The 21,839-nt window shown below is 40.9% G+C and overlaps 1 protein-coding gene across 3 annotated transcripts in view; it reads left to right on the forward strand.

Moving 5' to 3' along the window:
- The window catches only part of LOC139227820 (ankyrin repeat and SAM domain-containing protein 1A-like), a 482,026-nt gene that overhangs the window by 453,589 nt on the left and 6,598 nt on the right, over positions 1–21,839 (forward strand). The window contains exons 22-25 of one of the 3 annotated variants that reach the window (XM_070858888.1): positions 4,210–4,347; positions 7,527–7,703; positions 8,700–8,801; positions 13,216–13,307. In XM_070858888.1, the coding sequence (XP_070714989.1) occupies positions 4,210–4,347; positions 7,527–7,703; positions 8,700–8,801; positions 13,216–13,307 (509 nt within the window). Of the gene's footprint in view, positions 1–4,209; positions 4,348–7,526; positions 7,704–8,699; positions 8,802–13,215; positions 14,199–21,839 lie in introns of those variants that run through there. The other 2 variants (XM_070858889.1, XM_070858890.1) reach the window with 2 other exon arrangements.

A 21,839-nucleotide genomic window follows, 5' to 3' on the forward strand; every position in this document is an offset into this window, starting at 1 on the left:
AGTTGGTTCCTCGACATATTGGTCTAGAAAACCATCTATAATACACTCCAGGAAATCCTCCTACACCACATTGCTACCAGTTTGGTTAGCCCAATCAATATGTAGATTAAAGTCGCCCATGATAACTGCTGTACCTTTATTGCACACATCCCTAATTTCTTGTTTGGTGCTGTCCCCAACCTCACTACTACTGTTTGGTGGTCTGTGCACAACTCCCACTAGCGTTTTCTGCCCTTTGGTATTCCGCAGCTCCACCCATACCGATTCCACATCATCCAGGCTAATGTCCCTCCTTACTATTGCATTAATTTCCTCTTTAACCAGCAACACCACCCTGCCTCCTTTTCCTTTCTGTCTCTCCTTCCTAAATGTTGAATACCCCTGGATGTTGAGTTCCCAGCCTTGGTCACCATGGAGCCATGTCTCCGTGATGCCAATTACATCATATCCGTTAACTGCTATCTGCGCAGTTAATTCGTCCACCTTATTCTGAATACTCCTCGCATTGAGGCAAAGAGCCAGCAGGCTTGCCTTTTTAACACACTTTGCCCCTTTAGAATTTTGCTGTAATGTGGTCCTTTTTGTTTTTTGCCTTGGGTTTCTCTGCCCTCCACTTTTACTATTCTCCTTTCTATCTTTTGCTTCTGCCTCCATTTTATTTCCCTCTATCTCCCTGCATAGGTTCCCACCCCCCTGCCATATTAGTTTAACTCCTCCCCAACAGTCCTAGCAAACACTACCCCTAGGACATTGGTTCCGGTCCTGCCCAGGTGCAGACCGTCCTGTTTGTACTGGTTCTACCTCCCCCAGAACCGGTTCCAATGTCCCAGGAATTTGAATCCCTCCCTTCTCTACCACTCCTCAAGCCACGTATTCATCTGAGCTATCCTGCGATTCCTACTCTGACTAGCACGTGGTACTGATAGCAAGATTACTACTTTTGAGATCCTACTTTTTAATTAAGCTCCCAGTTCCCTAAATTCGTCTCGTAGGACTTCATCCCATTTTTTACCCATGTCGCTGGTACCTATATGCACCAAGACAACTGTCTGTTCACCTTCCCTTTTCAGAATTACAGAACAGATCCAAACAGTAAACATGGTCCATTTAGAATAGTTGCTGCTGGCTCAAGACTCAAGCAGTCGTTAAAGGGGCACGACAGCCCGCCCTCCTCCGCTGTCGTGTTCCGGGTTCAGGTAATTGCATGGCTTCCTCGTCCTCCTCTTCGTCATCTGCATCTTCCGCCTCATCAGCCACGATCACCTCAGGTGGGTCTTCTTCTACCAGCTGCTGCTGTCTCATGATGGCTGAGTTATGCAGCATGCAGCACACAACAGTCAACTGACTGACCATCTCAGGGGAGTATTGCAAGTCGCCTCTGGAATGGTCCAGACATCGGAAACGCTGTTTCAAGATGCCAATGGTCCTCTATTCTGCACGTCGCAATGTGCGACATGTTGTATTCCCGGTCAGCTTCCGTCCGGGTTACATGGAGGGGCGTCATGAGCCAGGTGGCGAGGCCGTACCTTTTGTCTTCCCGCAGCCAGCTCTGCTCTTCTGGCTGCTGCTGAAACATGGCATTTATAGCATTCTCGCATAGGATGAATGCATCATGGGTGCTCCCAGGATATCTCTCATCAATGGACATAATGTGATGCATGCCGTGACACATGAGCTGCACATTAACGGAATGGGAGCCTTTTCTGTTCCTGTACATCTCGGAATCCTCCAAAGGTGCTCGCAAGGCAATGTGGGTAGAATTACCTTTGGGAAGCCAGCAATCCTGGCGAAGCCCACAGCCCTTTCACACATTGCCTGGGCGGTCATGGGGAACTTTATGTAGTCATTCCTCCGGGCATATAGTGCAGCAGTCACCTGCCGAATGGAGATATGTGTTGCATGTTGAGAAATGCTGCACACATCCCCAGTTGAGGCCTGGATTGATCCAGATGCATAGAATAAAAGCGCAGCTGTAACCTTCACTTCAATTGACAAAGCAGTCCTCCTGACGCTTCTAGGTTGCAGGCCTGCTTTTGCTAACTCACAGATCTCAGTTACAACTTATTTGCAGAAACGCAGCCTTCTCACACAGTCTGCATCACTCAGCTGCAGGTATGAACGCCTGTCTTGATATACACGATGTGGGTAAGGCCTCCTGTCCATCATCCGACGTGCTTTTGAGGTTCCTCGTGATGACGTCAAATCAGTCGTCGTCTCCACAGCACCATCATGCAGAAGGCTTGCATAAGGTATTGACAATTTTGCCCCCATAATTAAGTTGTACCTTTGCAAGAAGCTCAAAACAGCAAGACAAGGAGTTAAAGCGCCTCTGCTGTCTCTCTCCCCAAGGTCGACCACACCCTGGTCTGCGCATGCGCAATAGGCTTGCTTGGAACGGGAAGCTAGGTATTGAAATTAGGACATTTGAGGCAACAAAGTCTAATGCAATTCTTTAATTTTAGATTTTGTTCACAATACCACCCCACCACCAACCAAGCGTCTCCTCACCGGGCTCGAGGGTCAGCTGGCAGAATTGCTCCCTCGCCCAGACATGGGCTCACAAACACCCCCCTCCCTCGCCCCTCCCCCGGGCTTCTTTAGAAGGTGCTGCATAGTGTAAAGCTTCTCATGCCGTCAGTTCAGCTTCCATTCACCCCCTCCCCGGGCTTCTTTTGAAGCAGAGTCCCGAGCCCGTGTCCGGGCGAGGGAGCGATTCTGTCGGTCGACGCTCCGACCCTCGAGCCCGGTGAGGAGACATTTGGTGGTGGTGTGGCACTTTGGAGAAAAAAATCTAAAATTAAAGAAATTAATTAGACTTCCATTTTCTGCATTTTAAGTTTGAAAAAATTAAACCTCATGATGCATAACTTTGCATAAAAACAATGGTGTCTTTCTGTGTCGATTTTTGTTTTTAATGTGTGCTGGTTTTTCTTAAGTGCCCAGAAGGTTTTTTGGGAGTGGTCACATACGCCGTCCTAGGAGAAATGTAAGTTGGCTAAACTTGCATAAATCTGAAAAACTGGCGCAGACATTAGGCTACGCCCCCATGATGCAAAAAAAACCTAACCTTAAAAAAAATCGTAACTAACTGAGTTACGCTGACGCACGAACTTTGGGAAACTTTGATATTTTAATTTAAGCCAAAAAGAACAGCGCATGCCCAAAAAAACAGTGCAGATAACTGGGGAAAATTGAGCCCGTAGTTATTTCAAATTTTCTTTGCAGCTCTCCTGGTCCAAACTATATTTTAATTAGAAGGTTGCCAGCTGAAGTTTGTCATTATATCATGCCATTAATTCTACTACCTCCCAAGATATATGCTACTGCTGACAGTGTAAAATCTTTCATTTTGTGCCACTGTAACAAACATATAATGATAGCAAAGCCAGTCACAGTAAAAGGGTCTTTTCTGTACACTTAGATGCTTTGTAATAAAAGAGAAATTGAGCAACAAGAAAAGTCTTGATACTGGCAGAGTCAGCCCTTAAATTGTCCTTGCACTTTGCACAGGACAAATCAGAATCCATGTTAACCATGCTCCATGTTTCTGCAGCATTTTAAAAAATAAACTAAAAGTGAATGTTGCTTATAGTGTATATAGTCCACTATAGTACTGTTGTGCAGCCTATTAGAGTATCTTGTTCAGCTTGTAGAATGATAGGTCACAGCTTGGTTTAGTTTCCATTCTCAGCTGAGTTGCTTCCCTGCCAAGAATGTGGAGAATGTGCAGGAAGAGGAAATGTCGAATGCACCACCTCTCCCAGGCCACATTCATGGATCTTCTGGTGACTGGTTAAAAGCAGCATTGATGGTACCTTGGTACAGGTCACTGCCCCATCCCGTTGGACAGACGATCGCCTAATAGTTGAGAATGCTTGCTTTTGTAGGAGGCTAATATACCTGCCATGGAGAATCTGGCAGAGTTAATGGCACTAACTTAATCAAATGGCTTATGATATCAGAGCAACTTAATTAAATTACTATCTTGTTACTTTGCTATCAGCATCCTTTATGTATTTTTATATGACGTGATGGGTAAGTTGAAAGTGACTTGTTCCAATAAGGTGATGCACACAGTAAATATGCTTGGCATATTTTCACAACCCCCTCACCCGCCCCTGCCACCCAGTTTCTTTGTTGTGGAGTTTTTTTTCTAGAATGGAAAACTTTCCAAACTATTTAATACAATTTGTTTTGTTTCATTAACAGAATATTATCGCTGAGCATGAAATCCGCAATATTTCCTGTGCTGCCCAGGACCCTGAAGACCTTTGTACATTTGCTTACATCACTAAAGACTTACAGACAAATCACCACTATTGCCACGTTTTCAGCACACTTGATGTGGTATGTCAATATTATTCTTTCATTGTCAAAAGAAATAACTAGATGATGCTGCGCATTGTGCTCTCCTCCAGGTGGCATGATAGTAGCTTTCATTTCCTTTGTAATGGCATATCCCGGTGGCCAATTATGACCCTAACCTCTTTTCTTGGATAACACTGACCAGCTTTGGTTTATGCTGATATTTTTTTCTGATCATTGTTAATCATAAGAACGCAAGAATTAAGAGCAGGAGTAGGCCCCTCGAGCCTGCTTCGCCATTTAATAAGATCGTGGCTGATCTTCGACCTCAACTCCACTTTCCTGCACTATCCCCATATCCCTTCATTCCCCAAGAGTCCAAAAATCTATCTCAACCTTGAATATACTCAACAATTCAGCATCCAAAGATTCAAATTCCAAAGCGTCACAACCTTTCAAGTGAAGAAATTCCTCCTCATCTCAGTCTTAAATGGCCGACCCCTTATCCTGAGACTGCCTTCTAGTCCTAGATTCTCCAGCTAGAGTAAACATGTCAATCCCACTCAGAATCTTGTATGTTTCAATGAGATCACCTCTAATTCTTCTAAATGCCAGAGAGTATCGGCTCAATCTTTCCTCATACAACAACCCTCTCATCCCGGGATCAATCTAATAAACCTTTGTTGCTCTGCCTCCAAGGCAAGTATGTCCTTTCTACAGATAAGGAGACCAAAACTGCACAGTCCTGCAGTTGTGGTCTCACCAAAGCCCTGTACAATTGTAGCAAGACTTCCTTACTCTTGTATCCTAACCCTCTTGCAATAAAGGCTAACATGCCATTGGCTTTCCTAAATGATTGCTGGACCTGCATGCTAACTTTGTATTTCCTGTACAAGGACAGCTAGTTCTTTCTGAACACCAACATTTAAGTTTCTCACCATTTAAAAAATGTTCTGTTTTTCTATTATTTTACCGAATTGAATAACCTCACATTTCCCCACATTATACTCCATCGACCACCTTATTGCCCATTCACTTAACCTGTCTCTGTCCCTTTGCAGGCTCTTTGTGTCCTCCTCACAGCTTACTTTGCCACATAGCATTGTATCATCAGCAAACTTGAATACATTGCACTCGGTCCCTTCATCTAAGTCATTAATATAGATGGTAAATAGCCATGGCCCAAGCAGGGCAATTTCAACCTCAACCCCATGAGTCCTTATCATTTTTAGCAACCTTTTATGTGGCATCTTATCAAATGCCTTTTGGAAATTTAAATATGCTACATCCACTTGTTCCCCTTCATCTATCCTGCTAGTTACATCTTCAAAAAAAACTCTAATAAATTTGATGAACCCAATTTCCCTTTCATAAAACTATGTTGACTCTGCCTAATCATATTATGATTTTGTATGTATCCTGTTACCATTTTCTTAATAATGAATTCCAACATTTTCCTGACGACTGATGTCAGGCTGACTGGCCTGTAGTTCCCTGTTTTCCCCCTCCTTTCTTCAATAGTGGGATGACATTTGCTACCTGGCAATCTGCTGGGACCGTTCTGGACTCTATAGGGGCAAAGCTTCCCTTTTTTACAGCCCCATTAGCGCCTCCGGGCCGACCCCTCACCGCCCCGCAGTCGCGAGGATGGCGCATCCACATAGCACTGACTTTGTCAGCGAGGCTCTGGGCTTCGAAGTGCAGCGCTGTACTCAGCACTGCGCTACCGCCCCGGGAGTGTCCCTCCATGGATGCGGTGCGCCTCCGATAGCGCTCCGCCCGCTTCCATTGAGGGGTGGAAGGGCCGAATTCCGGGGCGGAACCTCCGGGTGCCTCCAAATGGGGCGCGGGGTAATTTCACCCCCTAAGGAATTTTGGAAGATCACAACCAATGCATCCACTATCTCTGCAGCCACCCCTTTTAGAACCCTAGGGTGTAGGCCATCAGGTCCAGGGGACTTGTCGGCTTTTAGTCCCATTAGTTTCTTAAGTACTTTTTCTCTACTGATATTAATTATTTTAAGTTCTTCACTCGCATTAGCCCCTTGGTTCCTCATTATTTCTGCACAAATAAGGCACAGTCCGGTGAAGGTTATGACTATTGTTTATATAATTGTTCATAAGTTTGAAATCTTCAGGTTGCAGTTTTGAAAAGCTTTAATATTTCACCACTTCCCATTCAAAACTATCAGATAAGGTGTCCTATTCAAGTTTGCATGACTCGAGCCAAATGATGTAGCACAATGCCACCTTGGTCATGGGACATGCTGAAAACAGCTTATTAAAGGAATATTGCAAAATGAGGCTCTCCAATAGCCATGCCCATTTCCACCCCCCCCCCGGGTTAAAAAAAATACTCCTAACGTGTAAAGAGCTATTATTATACAAGTCACCGGTCATTTTTTTTTAAACTCACCATGATTGGGGCTGCTGCCACCTTCAGTGTTTTCCAAGGCTACGTGAACATGGTTTGTCATCAACAACTCTAGGCACCATCTGCTACTCTCAGAAAGCATTGAACAGCAGGGTCTGGAGCTAAGGCTAAGTAACCTGTTTCCTCATCTAGTGAGTGATAACTCTGACTGGGAAGGTGGTAACTCTGACTGGGAAATCTGCAGAAGATGTTTTGTGTTTCTTAAATATATTTCAAACAAGCTCTTTAGAGTAAAGCCATTGTAGTGTCTTATCTCAGTGTACTCCTTGGTGTAAAACCTTTACCAAGTTTCAGTTTCTATCCACAATAATATTTAAAACTGCTATTGTGATTTTTACAACCTGGATTCAGTCTGGTGGAGTCCTTTGGTGACTATTTCTTTGATATGTATGTCCTTACACTGGATGCAATGCAGACTATGACAGTGTATAATTGGATGAGCGATAATGCCCTATTTTGTTTTCAAATTGTATTGTATAGTGGCAATATTCATTCACCATGTTAATACATTTGGTTAAAGATCATCCACATCCTGTATGACCAGCAGGCTTGAGTGTAGCACCATAGGAAGGATTGTGCTCAGACTTGACCATAGGAATTCACAAGTTGGACACCTTATTAAAATAGAATGGTGTTTACAGGTTGATTAATAGGGATTTGATTTATTAAGTTCACTCTATAATAAAATTACGAAGAACACAGTAGAAATTACTATATAATATGGTATTGAAACATGAAATAAAAACTAAAATAATATCTCATTCACTGCTTTCTTTTTCGTTCCCAGAATTTAACGTATGAAATAATCCTTACACTAGGACAGGCATTTGAAGTGGCCTACCAGCTTGCACTGCAAGCCCAGAAACCTTCTCACAAGCCATTTTCCACAGCTGAGACGGAGTCTGCGGAGGTGAGGCCTTCTAAACCAGTCCCCAAACCACGATCCAGCATGAGAAAATCTACTGTGAGTATCCACAAATCCTCATGTTGAAGATGTAATTCAATCTGTAATACACTGAATACACACAATAGGCTCTTAATGCGATTTACCAAAATTGTTGAAACTCTGAATTGTTACAAGATAAATATTATATACTTCAAGAAGCTATTATTGGGTTTAGATTCCAGATAGTGACCCTGAAAATGTGATTTTCTTTTAATTGTCAACATTATTAAGGCATGTTGTATGGGTAAATGCAACTTGGAGTAACACATACATTCTATTCCACCAGATGGGGCATTGTCAGTACACTACTTGTGTACAGTAGTAAGTTGAGCACTTTATTAGGATAAAAGTTGACCTCACTGTCTCCACATGCCAGTAGTCACTATTTCAACCAGAAACAAAGACTGAACAGTTTAGGGCACTGAAATCTGTTGTCACCATCAAGGTGCCTTTGATAAAAGATGAACAGTCTGCCAGTACATTGTTCTTTGTAGCGTTCCCCAAGCAACAGTCAACCAAAGCCCCTATGCCATTTGAAGCTAGGATTCAAGCTCAAGCTTTCATTCAATGGGTGCAGACATATTATTGGGATTGAGTGGAGGGAGCTTTACTTTATATCTAGCTCACGCTACACTTGTTTAGGGAGCGCTAAATATTGGCATTAGGTATCTGAAATAGGAAAATGTCCTATTCACCAGTGCCAACATCTCTCATCCCTTGATGACTACAAATCTTCTCCACAGACATAATGAAGTGACTTGTGTTATAAAATGAAAATGAGCAAATAGTAAAAAGCTCATTTACATTTGAGCTTGCTTAAAAATTGTAATAACTTTGTGCTCCATTGTTGTGATCTGTATAATACATTTGTGACCGGTGCAGTGATCAATAAATGAGTGGGTTCGATTAATACATTTTTCTGCTGATCTAGAAGTGGTGACCTGGCTGCATTTTAAACTACGCCGTAACTGGTTCATTAATGACTCTGCTGTCGTTTCTTGCCAAATGTACTAGGTGCAGCCACCTAATAGCAGATGCTGTTACTGTCACACGTGCACTACTCACAGGCCTTCGCTTCCGCCTCTACCGCTGCATTCGTTCAGCCATGGAGTCCAGGTTTCTCTCTCTATTTATATATATCGCTGTTTCTTTCCAATGTTCTCACTTACATTCCCATTCATGCATGGTGCCACCAGCATTAAAATAGGCATTGAAATTATTCATTACTGGGGGCTAAATTTCCAAATATAATCTGCAGTTTCTAATGTACATTTGGATATTTCTGGAAGTAACAAGAAGATACAGTAAGAACTATTTTTTATAGTATGTGACACTAGGTATGGAGTCTTTATATTAGCAAATAAATCAGGCTAAAATAGAGTCTCATGAGATTTGAAAGTGTACTCGAGCTTTTTAAAATTTAACTGCAACATTTCACAAATGAAATGGGGGATATTACAATCTAGGATTTATAAATAAACACAAAGAAACTGAAAATATGTGGAAATTCTTTGGCATTAAAAGACACACAAATGATATGGAAATTACAGCACAGCAGGAGTCCATCACACCTGTGCGAGTGCTAGTTCTACAACCACAGCTTTCAGCTAATTTAATTGCCTGCATCTTTTTAAATTCTTCCCACTCCCTTTTATATTCTTCCTTTTCAAATACTTGGCCATTCCTGTGTAAGAGATTAATCTATCTAGGATTTGAATGCCAAGATTTAATTCCTCTCAATCAATTTGCATCCCTGTAAATGAAATTTTAGTGTAATATTGACCAATGTCCATTGCAGTAGATAGACCAGAATTTTCGCTCTCTGTAGCAAAGTAGAATAAAGTGATTTTCATAAGAGGTTAGTCTGCACTTACTGGATTCTATGTAACAAACTTAAAGTGATGGTGTTGATAGATTTAAAAAATAAAGTGGATGCATCACCTTGAGGGGGCTTGGGATCGGGTGCTGCGTGCTCCAACCATTTTAAATCAAAAATAAATTGTGAAGTGCATTTTATTTATTTATGAATATCTGTTTGAAATTGTAGCACAGGAATACCAAGTAGCAGATAGCAAGACTCATTAAAGTTCATTTTCTGAATTTAGCCCCTTCCATTTACATCTGTTAGTCTGTGCAATAAAAAGGCATGAACATGTGCAAAGGTTCTTTCATGAGTCACAGTCCTTTTTGTTGCCTTATGTGAACTATATTTATCAAGCACTTTGAATTTCCTATTTACTGCTTTAGTGTTTCCTTAGTGTTAAGTTTGGTCTATAAATTTGGGGAGGGGAGGGTTTCAAAAAACTGTCCTTTTTTTTCTTGTCTCTGTCTTGGGTGAATGTGACAATCAATTTGTTCCTGACTTGAGATTCAGGTTCTGAATTCGGTCTTTTTCTGTTTCTCCAGAGGAACTTCCTATTTGTCATTTTTACCTTTCAGAATCTAGGTTCGTGCTGATAACAGCAGTTTATAGTGATGCTTTTGCTTGCTCTTTTAGATTTTCTTCTTCAATTTTTTACGTTGCAAATGCTGATTGACCTCTGATGCAAGTACTGGTAATGATTAAAAAGACTTGCATTTATATAGCGTCTTTCCCCACCACCGGACATCCCCAAGGGCTTTACAGAGTACCTTTTTGAAATGCAGTCACTATTCTAATGTAGGAAACGCAGCAGCCAATTTGTGTACAGCAAGCTCCCACAAGCAGCAATGTGATAATGACCAGATAATCTGTAGCGATGTGGATTGAAGGATGAATATTGGTCTGGACACCGGGGATAACTCCCCTGCTCTTCTTTGAAATAGTCCAACTGAGAGAGCAGACGAGGCCTCGGTTTAACATCTCATCCGAAAGACAGCACCTCCGACAGTGTAGCGTCCCTCAGTACTGCACTGGCGTGTCAGCCTAGATTTTTGTGCTCAGGTCTCTGGAGTGGGACTTGAACCTACAACCTTCTGACTCAGAAGTGAAGGTGCTACCACCTGAGCCATGGCTGACACATTTGCATATAAAATAGAACCAATGATCAAGATAAAGAAGGAAATAAGACAAAATACACATCCTCTGCACTCCAAGCATCACCTGCCGATCAGCTCATGGGCGGGACTGAAATAAGCTATAATAAATGTATTAATTTGCATAGTGCATTAATTTGACATAACTACTACTTCCGGGGATTGTTTCCACAGCACCATGGGTAACAGACAAATCACTGTGCATAGGCATGCTTGCATGTGCACAAGTTGTTTAAAGCATGACTTTTGTGTCTGGCTGTCAGACCTTCCTAAATATGTGAGGAAGTTCTGTATAGGCCAAAAGAATTTGCGTTGCTACTCCAGCAGTATCTCCCTCCAAAGGTGTCTTAGAGAGTACCTTGTCAAGGAGACCTCTATTTCACTGGAAGTGCTATCACTGAAATTGAGCAGCACTGTAAGGTAAGTGCCGCATGTATAATTCTGAGGGGGAAAAAATTCTCTTTTGGGGAGAAAGCAATTTAAAAGGCACGGGATGGGAGCTGAGAGGTCAAAACTCCCAAATAACAGTTTGGCTAGTTTCATACGTAGTGAAGGGATCTCAACTGAAAAATCCAGGAAAAAAACAAATGGCAGAACTAACCCTGTCATACCAAATAATAACTGTCAGACAATTATTGATCGGCTCTATCGGTAGCTGTGGTGAAGTCCTTGTCCAAAAGCGTTTACAGCTAAGGTACCTTTTTGAAGTTTAGTCACTGTCGTAATGTAGGAAATACAGCAGCTAATTTGTGCACAGCAAGGTCCAGCAAACAGCAATGAGATAATCACCAGGTAACTTTTAGTGATGTAGATTGAGGGATAAATATTAGCCATCGGGGATTACTCCCCTGCTGCTCATCAAAATAGTGCCATGGGATCGATAGATTTTTGGATATTAAGGAAATCAAGGGATATGGGGATAGTGCAGGCAAGTGGAGTTGAGGTAGATGATCAGCCATGATCTCATTGAATGACAGAGCAGGCTCGAAGGGCTAAATGGCCTAATCCTGCTATTTATGTTCTTATTTTCTTTTACATCCACCTAAGAGGGCAGACGGGTCCTTGGTTTAATGTCTCATCCGAATACTGCACTGGAGTGTCATCCTAGATTTTTTTTTTTGTGTTCAAGTCCCTGGTATGGGAACCCACAACCTTCTAACTCAAGTGAGAGTGCCACCATTGAACCACAGCTGACACAGCTGGAGAATGACGGGTGATGGCAGAAACCACTTCTAGGGAAAACTTGAAAATTGCTAGTTAATGATTTTGACACTTTATATGTAGAACACGCAAGAAGACTTTTTGACATGTAAGGCTAGTGCCTCTATAATTTTAACTTTGTTTTGGTACTGGTGTCCGTGCACTGCTTAGAGAGTCTTGTACAGATAGCTCATCATTAGCGCAAGTAATTTATTTCTTAAACCCACTCAGAAAACAGTAAAATTGTAATACCGTGGTTACAAATCACACCATATGCGGTAAGTATAGAATTCACAGGATGTTGCACCAACACACATCATTTTACTTTTGTGATTGCCAAATATGCAACTTCAGCATTGATGTTGCATGTTTATTAATACAAGTAATAGGAAAGTTACAGTATTCTGTTGTTCACTGCGCTCAATGGACTTGGGACGTATGACTGCCTGAATGATTTAACTGACCTGCTGATGTGATCTTGATATCAGATCTTAAACTGCACCGTGGGATCGGAATAAGTAAACGTAGTATGTTATAGTTAAGCACTATGACATTTATTGTTACTATTTGGACCATATTTTACCAACATATTTTACAAAAATAAAACGCAAAAACCACAATACTGAGAACCAGCTGCGGCATTTACAGCCATTATTCGGCATTCATAATCATCATAAGAGAGTATTCTGAAGTTAGTAGCTAAATCCTCTAGCTACATTCACATTTTTATTTTTCAGTGTGTAGTTCATTTTGATTGGGGCGAAACTACATTTAACTGCAGTTAATTCTCCTTTTATAGTTTTGAAAAAGGTGCCATTTATGGATGGCCCTTGGGAGCTGAAGAGCACTAACATGTATGGTGGTGTCATTCTAATGGGACAAGTAAGCCTGCAGAATTTGCCTCGAGTGTTGCAGTGCACATTCTTAGACACTTGTAACAGGGAAGCCCATTTGTCTTCAGCTCTGTGTTTCCAAGTTTTTCATGTATATCCACTCCTTACCAGTAATACATAGAGGGATTTTCTTTTTAAGTTTCAACCATTTTGGTTTTATTCACCGTTTTATGCTGTTTTTCTGTGGGTTTTTGTTGCTCTTCTGCAAAGGTTACAGTGGACAAGCAGGACAACGTCTGCAGAAATCCACCCCTCAAGTATGTTGATTGAAGCCCTAAATTATCACCTCATCTGATTGTCAGCAAACTTCAGTGCACTTCTCATCAGATTTGGATTGTTTGTTAAATGCACGTCACGGGAACAGTCTGCATTCCAGTATATTTCACATTGTCTCATACATTTGTTTTGTCATGCTTTTGTAGATTGACTCTCTTGAGCAAGATTCTCAATCGCACAGCAGCGTGGCATGGATAGCTGACTCCAAGCAGGACTCCAAGAGGACAATCAGTACAAAGTATGAAACCACCATTTTCTGACCAGCTGGGGCTCCTGCTTCTACTCTGTGCCTTTGCACTGTGAACTTATTCCACTTCTCCGCTTCCTATGGCGGACACTCAAAGCTGCTTTCACTCTCTTTCCCAAAGGGAACTTCATACTTGAGTTTCCTGTACTGTACTCTATAATTCAACTACAGCTGCCTTCAGAAATCCTGGTGATCTTTCAGCTACTTTAAAAAAAAACACTCTGAAAATTACTTGGGAATCTTATTCCACGCCTGAACTTTGAAATACTCTAACCTCCCAGCACTGTGAGCTACTGCACTGTTACTTAATCCACCCAAATGCTACTAAAAGGCATACGTCAGTGTTGCATGCATTAACACCTGGGCCTGTTGCATCTTTTCCAGAACCACACATCTTCAGTAGGTACTATTGGTTGGGTGTTTCTGCTGATGGATCTTATGTGCTTTTAGCAGACCACATATCCTTTTAGCTTTCTTAAACACTTTGATTTAAACAAATTCACAACGCATGCCTCATCCAAGCTGTCTTGCAGTTTGGTTATTTCCAAACTGGTTGATGAAAGATGCAGTATGGTTCAGCCAAATAGGCTTAAATTAATAAAAATCAATCCTTATTTATGTGTTCTGATTTTTTTTTTTAGTGTTTTTACCACACAAAAAGAAATTAAAACTTGGCTACTTTTTTAATGACTGAAAAGGCCAAATGACCTCTAGCCACATTGGCTACAGCATTTTGTTTTAAATTTTTTACTTCAGGATGGGGCATGAATGAAAGAATCAAGGTTTTTAATAAGGTTACAGAAACACTTTAGCAAATACAATTGATACTGATGTGCCATTTAGCTTTTATAATTGATCAAATTTGAGATATTCTGCTATCTCAATCCAGAGTGATCAAAAATATTGCAATTTCTGAGATCATACAGAACTGTAACTCTGGCCTGTTTACAACAGCAAAGTGTTTGCTGTGTACAGTCTACTCCTCTTAATTCAAAGTTTCTTTATTCAAATTATCTGATCACTCATTTTTAGGCTCTAAATTCCCATTTTATTATTTATGTTGCTTAATTCAAATTATTAGATCACTCCGATTGTTTTAAGCACAAAAACAACTTTAAATTATCAGGGATACACTGTACACCAGAATCGTAAATACTGGGTACTACCATATAGCTTGTATCCAGTATTTATATACACTTTGGTTGGTCCTGCGTTATTGTATGTCTTCCATCACTGTGGGGAATTCTTGATTACTTTCTCCATGGTTCAGTTCCAGAATTTGTGAACGGGACATTTTCGAATCTTTAAATCTCACTGGTAAAACTTTTCAGTTGTATCCCTCCCTTTTCACTTATTTTGTGTTTAGAAGACTTCACTTTTAGAGTGGTTCTTTCATTCTCTGTGGTAACAGCCGTACGTCTCGCCTGCAAAGATTCTATCTAAATGCTAGAGACACGCAGCAAATCAGTCAGCAGCTGTGTAGAGAATAGATGTTAAAGGTCCATGCCCAAAACGCTAACTTGGCTGTTTTCTCCAAGGATCCTGACTGTCCTGCTGAGTGTTTGCAGCATTTCCTGTTTTTGTTTCAGACTTCCAGCATCTGCAGTATTAATTTTTCACTCTCTAATGACTTGTTAGGTAAATTGAAACAAAAAATTATTTTGCATTTCAGGACTTCTGGCCATTGTAACAATGATTTTTTTTTGTAAATTCTTTGCATCAACTATTCCTTTCCTATGGACAAGCAGATTTTAAAATGCATTATTTGCCAACATTAAGCAGATATCAGCTTAGTAACAGAGTTGCAATTTACCACGAGCAGAGCTTTTAGTTTAGCTCTTTTATCATGATAATCCCCTTGAGAAATGTTTTTTCTATAAATATTAAGAGTTCCACAGACGATCTGGCTGGAAGTTTCCTATTGACCATAGTTAGATATAGCAATGTGTGCAAGTTGTCTTATCCATGGAAAGCTAATGAGGGAACTAATTTCCAGTATTGGTGTTCTGTCTGTAGATGCCACTAACACATTTAGTAATACTGCATTGTGCTATTTTACAAAGCATATTGAAAACATTTTCAGCAGAGGGAGGGCTAGGAAGACCTTCCATACCGATTTCCAACCTGCCTGCAGCACTAAAATCACCCTCATCAAAATCGGCAACAACATCCTCTGTGACTGTGCTTCACTGCCCCTCATTGATCTTGACCATGTTGGCTGCTCCATTCTCTTCACCTGCTTTTCTTTCATAGCATTCTATATGATCCCATTGCAGCCTACTTAAATGATTTATTTTCCTGTGCCTGTACGGTAAATGGGTATGCCGCAGGGTTCCATTCTTGGTCCCCTCCTATTGATCATTTACATTGTACCCCTTCGTAATATAATTCTACAACAATTTGACAACACTCAACTCTATCATTCGGCTACCACAATTGACTCAAAGACCATGGCTGTCCTTTTTGATTGCCTACTCAACAGCAACATTTATAGAATCGTAGAAACTTACAGCACAGAGGGGGCCATTCGGCCCATCGTGCCTGTGCTGGCCAAAAAAGAGCTATCCAGCCTAATACCATTTTCCAGCTCTTGATCCATAGCCTGGTAGATTATGGCACTTCAAATACATATCCAAGTACTTTTTAAATGCAGTGAGGGTTTCTGCCTCTATCACCTCGAACACTTGGATCATCTGAAATTTTCCTCTGCTGAACATCAGCAAAATACAACAATCCATTTTGGTTTCAGCCAGAAAATGACTTCGTAGCTACCTGTTCAAGCTGGATCTGGTGCCCAACCCTGAGCTGTCAACATAATCTATCCCTTCATCACCCTGACGTTTATCCACATATCTTCCTTGCTCCGAAAAACTTCAGCTAATCCGGAACTCTACGGTCGGTCCCTGCCCTTTCCAGCACAAATTCCATAAGTCCATCTTGCCAGGCTCCTTATACTGCAACAAATTATTTTCTAGAGCCTCGTTCTAATTTTCACATCATTTGACAGCTTCGCTGCACCCTATTTGAGTGATCTTGTCCAGCCATAATTTAAATCCTGTGGCTTCAGTTTCTTTGACCCCAGGTACTGCTCATTCTGCTCTACCATCAGAGATTGATTTTTCAATCATTACGCCTCTGGTCTCTGGAATTCTAACTCTTCCTGCCTTCAGATGCCACTTTAAAAAAAAAAAATCAGCTCTTTGACAGTCCCCTTGGTTCCCTCCTCACCCACCAATTCCTGCTCATTGTTCACCCCTCTGCCTTGTAAAGTACATTGAGATGTTCTTTTACATGAGAAGTGATGTAAATCTCAGCTGTTGATGCGATTGCCACATCAATGTTTTGTCGTCTTTGATTTCTTGAATAATTCATTGGATTCCTGAAAATTCGATATTGAAGTCTGACTAAATTCAAGTGTTTCAGAAATTTAACCTTGACCCACCTTAGAAAAGTGGCTCAGAAATTCCTCTTGGGGTCTTCCTGCGGGCAATTGCCTCCTCGCTGGCTATTTTTTACGAATTTACCTGGTGGTCTAGGAGGCGCCATGATTTCCGATGGGTAGGCCTTCTCCTCCCGTGCTGTGAAGCGCGCTCCCGTGCAGAGGGTCCCGTCGCAGAAGGTGCAGTCATGTATGACTGCTCAGCCAATCAGCTAAGTATTTCACAGGTTCCCATTAATAGCCTGAGACTCGCGTATCTATGAGTTCTCAGTGCTATTAATGGGAACAAAAGCAATCACACAAAATAATAAAAAAAACAGACCACACATTTAAATTAATTGGAATTAAAGTTATTATGTTTAAAAATAGACAAATTTGCTGGTAAAAACAGAGAGACAGACTATTATCTGAATGGTGACAGATTAGGAAAAGGGGAGGTGCAACGAGACCTGGGTGTCATGGTACATCAGTCATTGAAGGTTGGCATGCAGGTACAGCAGGCGGTTAAGAAAGCAAATGGCATGTTGGCCTTCATAGCGAAGGGATTTGAGTACAGGGGCAGGGAGGTATTGCTACAGTTGTACAGGGCCTTGGTGAGGCCACACCTGGAGTATTGTGTACAGTTTTGGTCTCCTAACTTGAGGAAGGACATTTTTGCTGTTGAGGGAGTGCAGCGAAGGTTAACCAGACTGATTCCCGGGATGGCAGGACTGACATATCAAGAAAGACTGCATCAACTGGGCTTGTATTCACTGGAGTTCAGAAGAATGAGAGGGGATCTCATAGAAACGTTTAAAATTCTGACGGGTTTGGACAGGTTAGATGTAGGAAGAATGTTCCCAATGTTGGGGAAGTTCAGAACCAGGGGTCACAGTCTAAGGATAAGGGGTAAGCCATTTAGGACCGAGATGAGGAGAAACTTCTTCACCCAGAGAGTGGTGAACCTGTGGAATTCTCTACCACAGAAAGTAGTTGAGGCGAATTTACTAAATATATTCAAAAAGGAGTTAGATATAGTCTTTACTACTAGGGGGATCAAGGGGTATGGCGAGAAAGCAGGAATGGGGTACTGAGGTTGCATGTTCAGCCATGAACTCATTGAATGGCGGTGCAGGCTCGAAGGGCCGAATGGCCTACTCCTGCACCTATTTTCTATGTTTCTATGTCTTATAAAAATAAAATATTTTCCCGATTTTTTAAAAAGTTTTTAAAATTATGGTTAAAAATGAACTTACCATAGTGGGGAAGGTTTTTAAGAATAATATGTGTTTTTCTAACTTTATTTAAAAAATGTTTTTGTCTATTTTTAAACACTTGTGCCTGTAAAAGCAGGCTATATGCCTGCCTTTTCAGGCACAGGATTTTTGAGGACATTTGCTGGGCAAGATATCGCTAAATATCAAAATCTTGCCCTGCAAATGTCCTAGCTCTCGATTTGCGGATGATCTGTCAAGCTTAGAAACTTGACAGATCGGAAAAGTCGGTTTTCAGCGCATTCGCATTATGCGCTGAAACCCGTTTTTTCCGATGCTGTCCCGGGTCCGTAGAAACTTCGTATGGACCCGGGACATCGGAATTCCAGCACCATTGTCTAATACTCAATCCTTGCTTTTTTATTGGGGATATCTCCCAAGTATTGTACAGATCATAGAATCATAGAATGATTACAGCATGGAAGAAGACCATTCTACTTGTCGAGCCTGTGCCGGCTCTCTGCAAGACCATCTCAGCTAGTCCCACTCCCCCGCCCTTTCCCCGCAGCCCTGAAAAATGTTTTTCTTTCAGGTACTTATCCAACTCCCTTTTGCAAGCTGTGATTGAGTCTGCCTCCACCACCCTTTCAGGCAGTGCATTCCAGATCCTAACCACTCGCTGTGTAAAAATGTTTTTTCATATATTGCCTTTTTGGTTCTTTTGCCATTCACCTTAAATCTGTGTCCTCTGGCTCTCGACTCTTCTGCCAATGCGATAATTTAAGCATAATTTATTAAATATTTGATTGTAATAATACCCTGATTACAATAATCAGTTTGTACATTGTAGTGTGACCCAGGTTACCAGTTGAGTTGATTTTGTCAGAGTTCGTAAAAGGAATTGGTTTCAGTCACTTAACCATGTAAAAGTCCAAGTCTGCGATCTCATGCATCAGTAATAATCCCCTGCTCAACTGTTTCTTTGTTGTTAAAAGAAAACTGGTTTGGGACTGTTGCTGTGAGTTGACCTCCAATGGTGGAACAGAACAAGAAGTACCCGGAGAAACTGAGGCTGCAGGACATAATGTATTGCTGGCAAAGATCATTCAGAGTTAGGTGGTGTGAGGCTATTGTTGGATTTGAGCAAGTAATGAGCAGTTTGTTGTAATTAAAAATAATTGGATGTGTATTGGGGAGGGGGAGAGTAAAAGAGAGGAGCACAGAATCAATCTATTACAGCTGCAAAAAGACTAATTGCACATTCGCTGTGGTTAGGAGCTGCACAATGTATGAGCTATTCTTTGTTTTTTGCTTTCCTCAAGAAATTAGAGAATGATTCCAGTGCCCTGTGTGAAATTGGATTTGGTATCAAATACGTTCTGCCTAATGAGATACTTTATATGTACAGATCCGATAAGCAGGAATAACGGATGAGACCAATAGTTTATTGGAGCCCAACAGAAAGAATTCAAGGTTAAAAAACATTACCTTCAAAACTAATTACTCTAAAGGAAGCATCAAAAGAAAATTTTTTAAACCCAGTCTGGATTCCATTTATATAATCATTAAAATTGGGTTTGTCTTGAGCAGTGAAGAGGATAGAAAGTTTTGTAAATATACAGTGTATTTTCAGCTAATATTCTACTTAAAGGTAATTGGTAACACTGTGTAATAGCTAAATATATGTGATACTCTCGTGTGTCTATATCTTTAGCTCCTCTGTTATGATCCATTTTATATGTTTTTCATGACATTTAATGATATTTTGGTATTCAGAGAGATTCGGGTGTCCTAGTATAAGAAACACAAAGGGTTAGCGTGCAGGTACAGCAAGAATTAGGAAGGCAAATGGCACGTTGGCCTTTATTGCTAAGAGGGTTGGAGTACAAGAGTAAGGAAGTCTTGCTACACTTGTACAGGGATCTGGTGAGCCCACACCTGGAGTACTGTGCAGTTTTGGTTTCCTTATTTAAGGATGGATATACTTGCCTTAGAGGCAGTGCAACGAAGGTTCACTAGATTGATTCCTGGGATTAGAGAGTTGTCTTATGTGGAGAGATTGAGTAGATTGGGCCTATACTCTCTGGAGTTTAGAAGAATGAGAGGTGATCTCATTGAAACATTAAGATTTTGAAGGGGATTGGCAGGGTAGATGCTGATGAATTGTTTCCCCTGGCTGGAAAGCCTAGAACTAGGGCGCATAGTCTCATGATAAGGGGCTGGCCTTTTAAGACTGAGATGAGGAGGAATTTCTTTATTCAAAGGGTTGTAAATCTTTATGGTGCACTTTGAGCTGGGATTTAAAGTTGTAGCAACAATAAAGTTTATGGAAATGAGAATAGACAAACTGCAAAAAGGCTGCTATCCTAAGTAGCACTAAGAAGAAAGGCTGGCTTCCTAATCAAAGAATTCAAAGAATCGAGGGGCCGTATGGCCTACTCCTGCTCCTAATTCTTATGTTCTTATGAAGGGTACCATTCCTGTAGATAATAGTAAAATTAAGTAGGGTGGAGAAGGATATTTAACATTCACAATAGACCATATTGGAAATAATAGCAAACACCATATATCGTGTGTAAGGCTGTTCTGCTGGCATTGGAAAAGTAAGGTTTTGCTTTTGCAATTCATGGTAATAAGAAACAGACGTTTGTGTGCATGTGTAATATATCTAATAAGTGTTCTGTTAAGATCAGTTATTGACCAATGAAAAGTTGATCTTAACAGATATTGACAGTTTTCTGCTACAATAGAAGAAAATGGTTCAGTTTCTGCTGGATGCCACTTGCTCACAGTAAATGCTATCTTGCATAATGTTTCCACAGTGTGCTTATGACCACAAGCATGAGTTTGTGGAAAATGCACTCTCTCTATTCATCAGATCTTAATATGAATAGGATTTTAAAACTCGGCATTATAACACAGTTACCAACTTCAGTGTAAACAAAGCAAAAACAATTTATGTATTATCGTTGCTGTTAATTTCAAAACTGATCAACAGCCAGAAAAGCCATATCCACACTGATGTAAGATGGTAATACTTTGTTGGAAAGATTATCTAACATTTTTATAGATTAAAATGATAAGTCTCATTCTGATCTAATCGTAGTAATAATCATGAATCAAAATAGTTTTATGCATATACAAATGTAATCTTTAATGGGAATTAAGTAACACCCAAGCTGAGATTCCATACTTTCAATTCTTTGATTAGGAAGCCAGCCTTTCTTCTTAGTGCTACTTAGGATAGCAGCCTTTTTGCAGTTTGTCTATTCTCATTTCCATAAACTTTATTGTTGCTACAACTTTAAATCCCAGCTCAAAGTGCACCATAAAATATAAGTGTTGAGGACAAAGGTGTTTCATGTGTGAATTGGTGTTAGGTATGGATGATTCAACATGAATCAGTAACTAGAATATGAGTCTATTTTGAAATTAATTCTCGGGTTATGTACGTATCCGGGAAGGCCATATTTATTGCCCATCTCTAGATGCTCTGTTACAATTGAGTGGCTTGCTCGGCCACACCAGAGGGCAGTTAAGTTTCAACTACATTGGTGAGGGACTGTAATCACGTAGGACAGACATCAGGTTCCCTTGCCTAAATTGCTTCATTGTGTGAACTCGCAGAGAACTGATACAACTTGGTTTTCCTGGATTTTGTATCTCCTAGTAGGGGAAATATGGGGTGAGCACTTTTTCACATCATACCCCTTTCTTACTCCCTCCGCCTCTTACCAGTTATGGCGAACAGGTACAAGTACTGGGCCAGTACAGGTGTACTTTATATACATGTACCATATCTGAAAGGTTAGAAGTAAATAAATCTGCAACAACCCCTGACCAGTAAAATGTCTGTTTTGCGGTTTGGTTTAGTTGTCTTGTACCAGTTAT

Source organism: Pristiophorus japonicus, chromosome 17 (assembly GCF_044704955.1).
Source record: "Pristiophorus japonicus isolate sPriJap1 chromosome 17, sPriJap1.hap1, whole genome shotgun sequence".
NCBI classification, from domain to species: Eukaryota; Metazoa; Chordata; class Chondrichthyes; family Pristiophoridae; genus Pristiophorus; species Pristiophorus japonicus.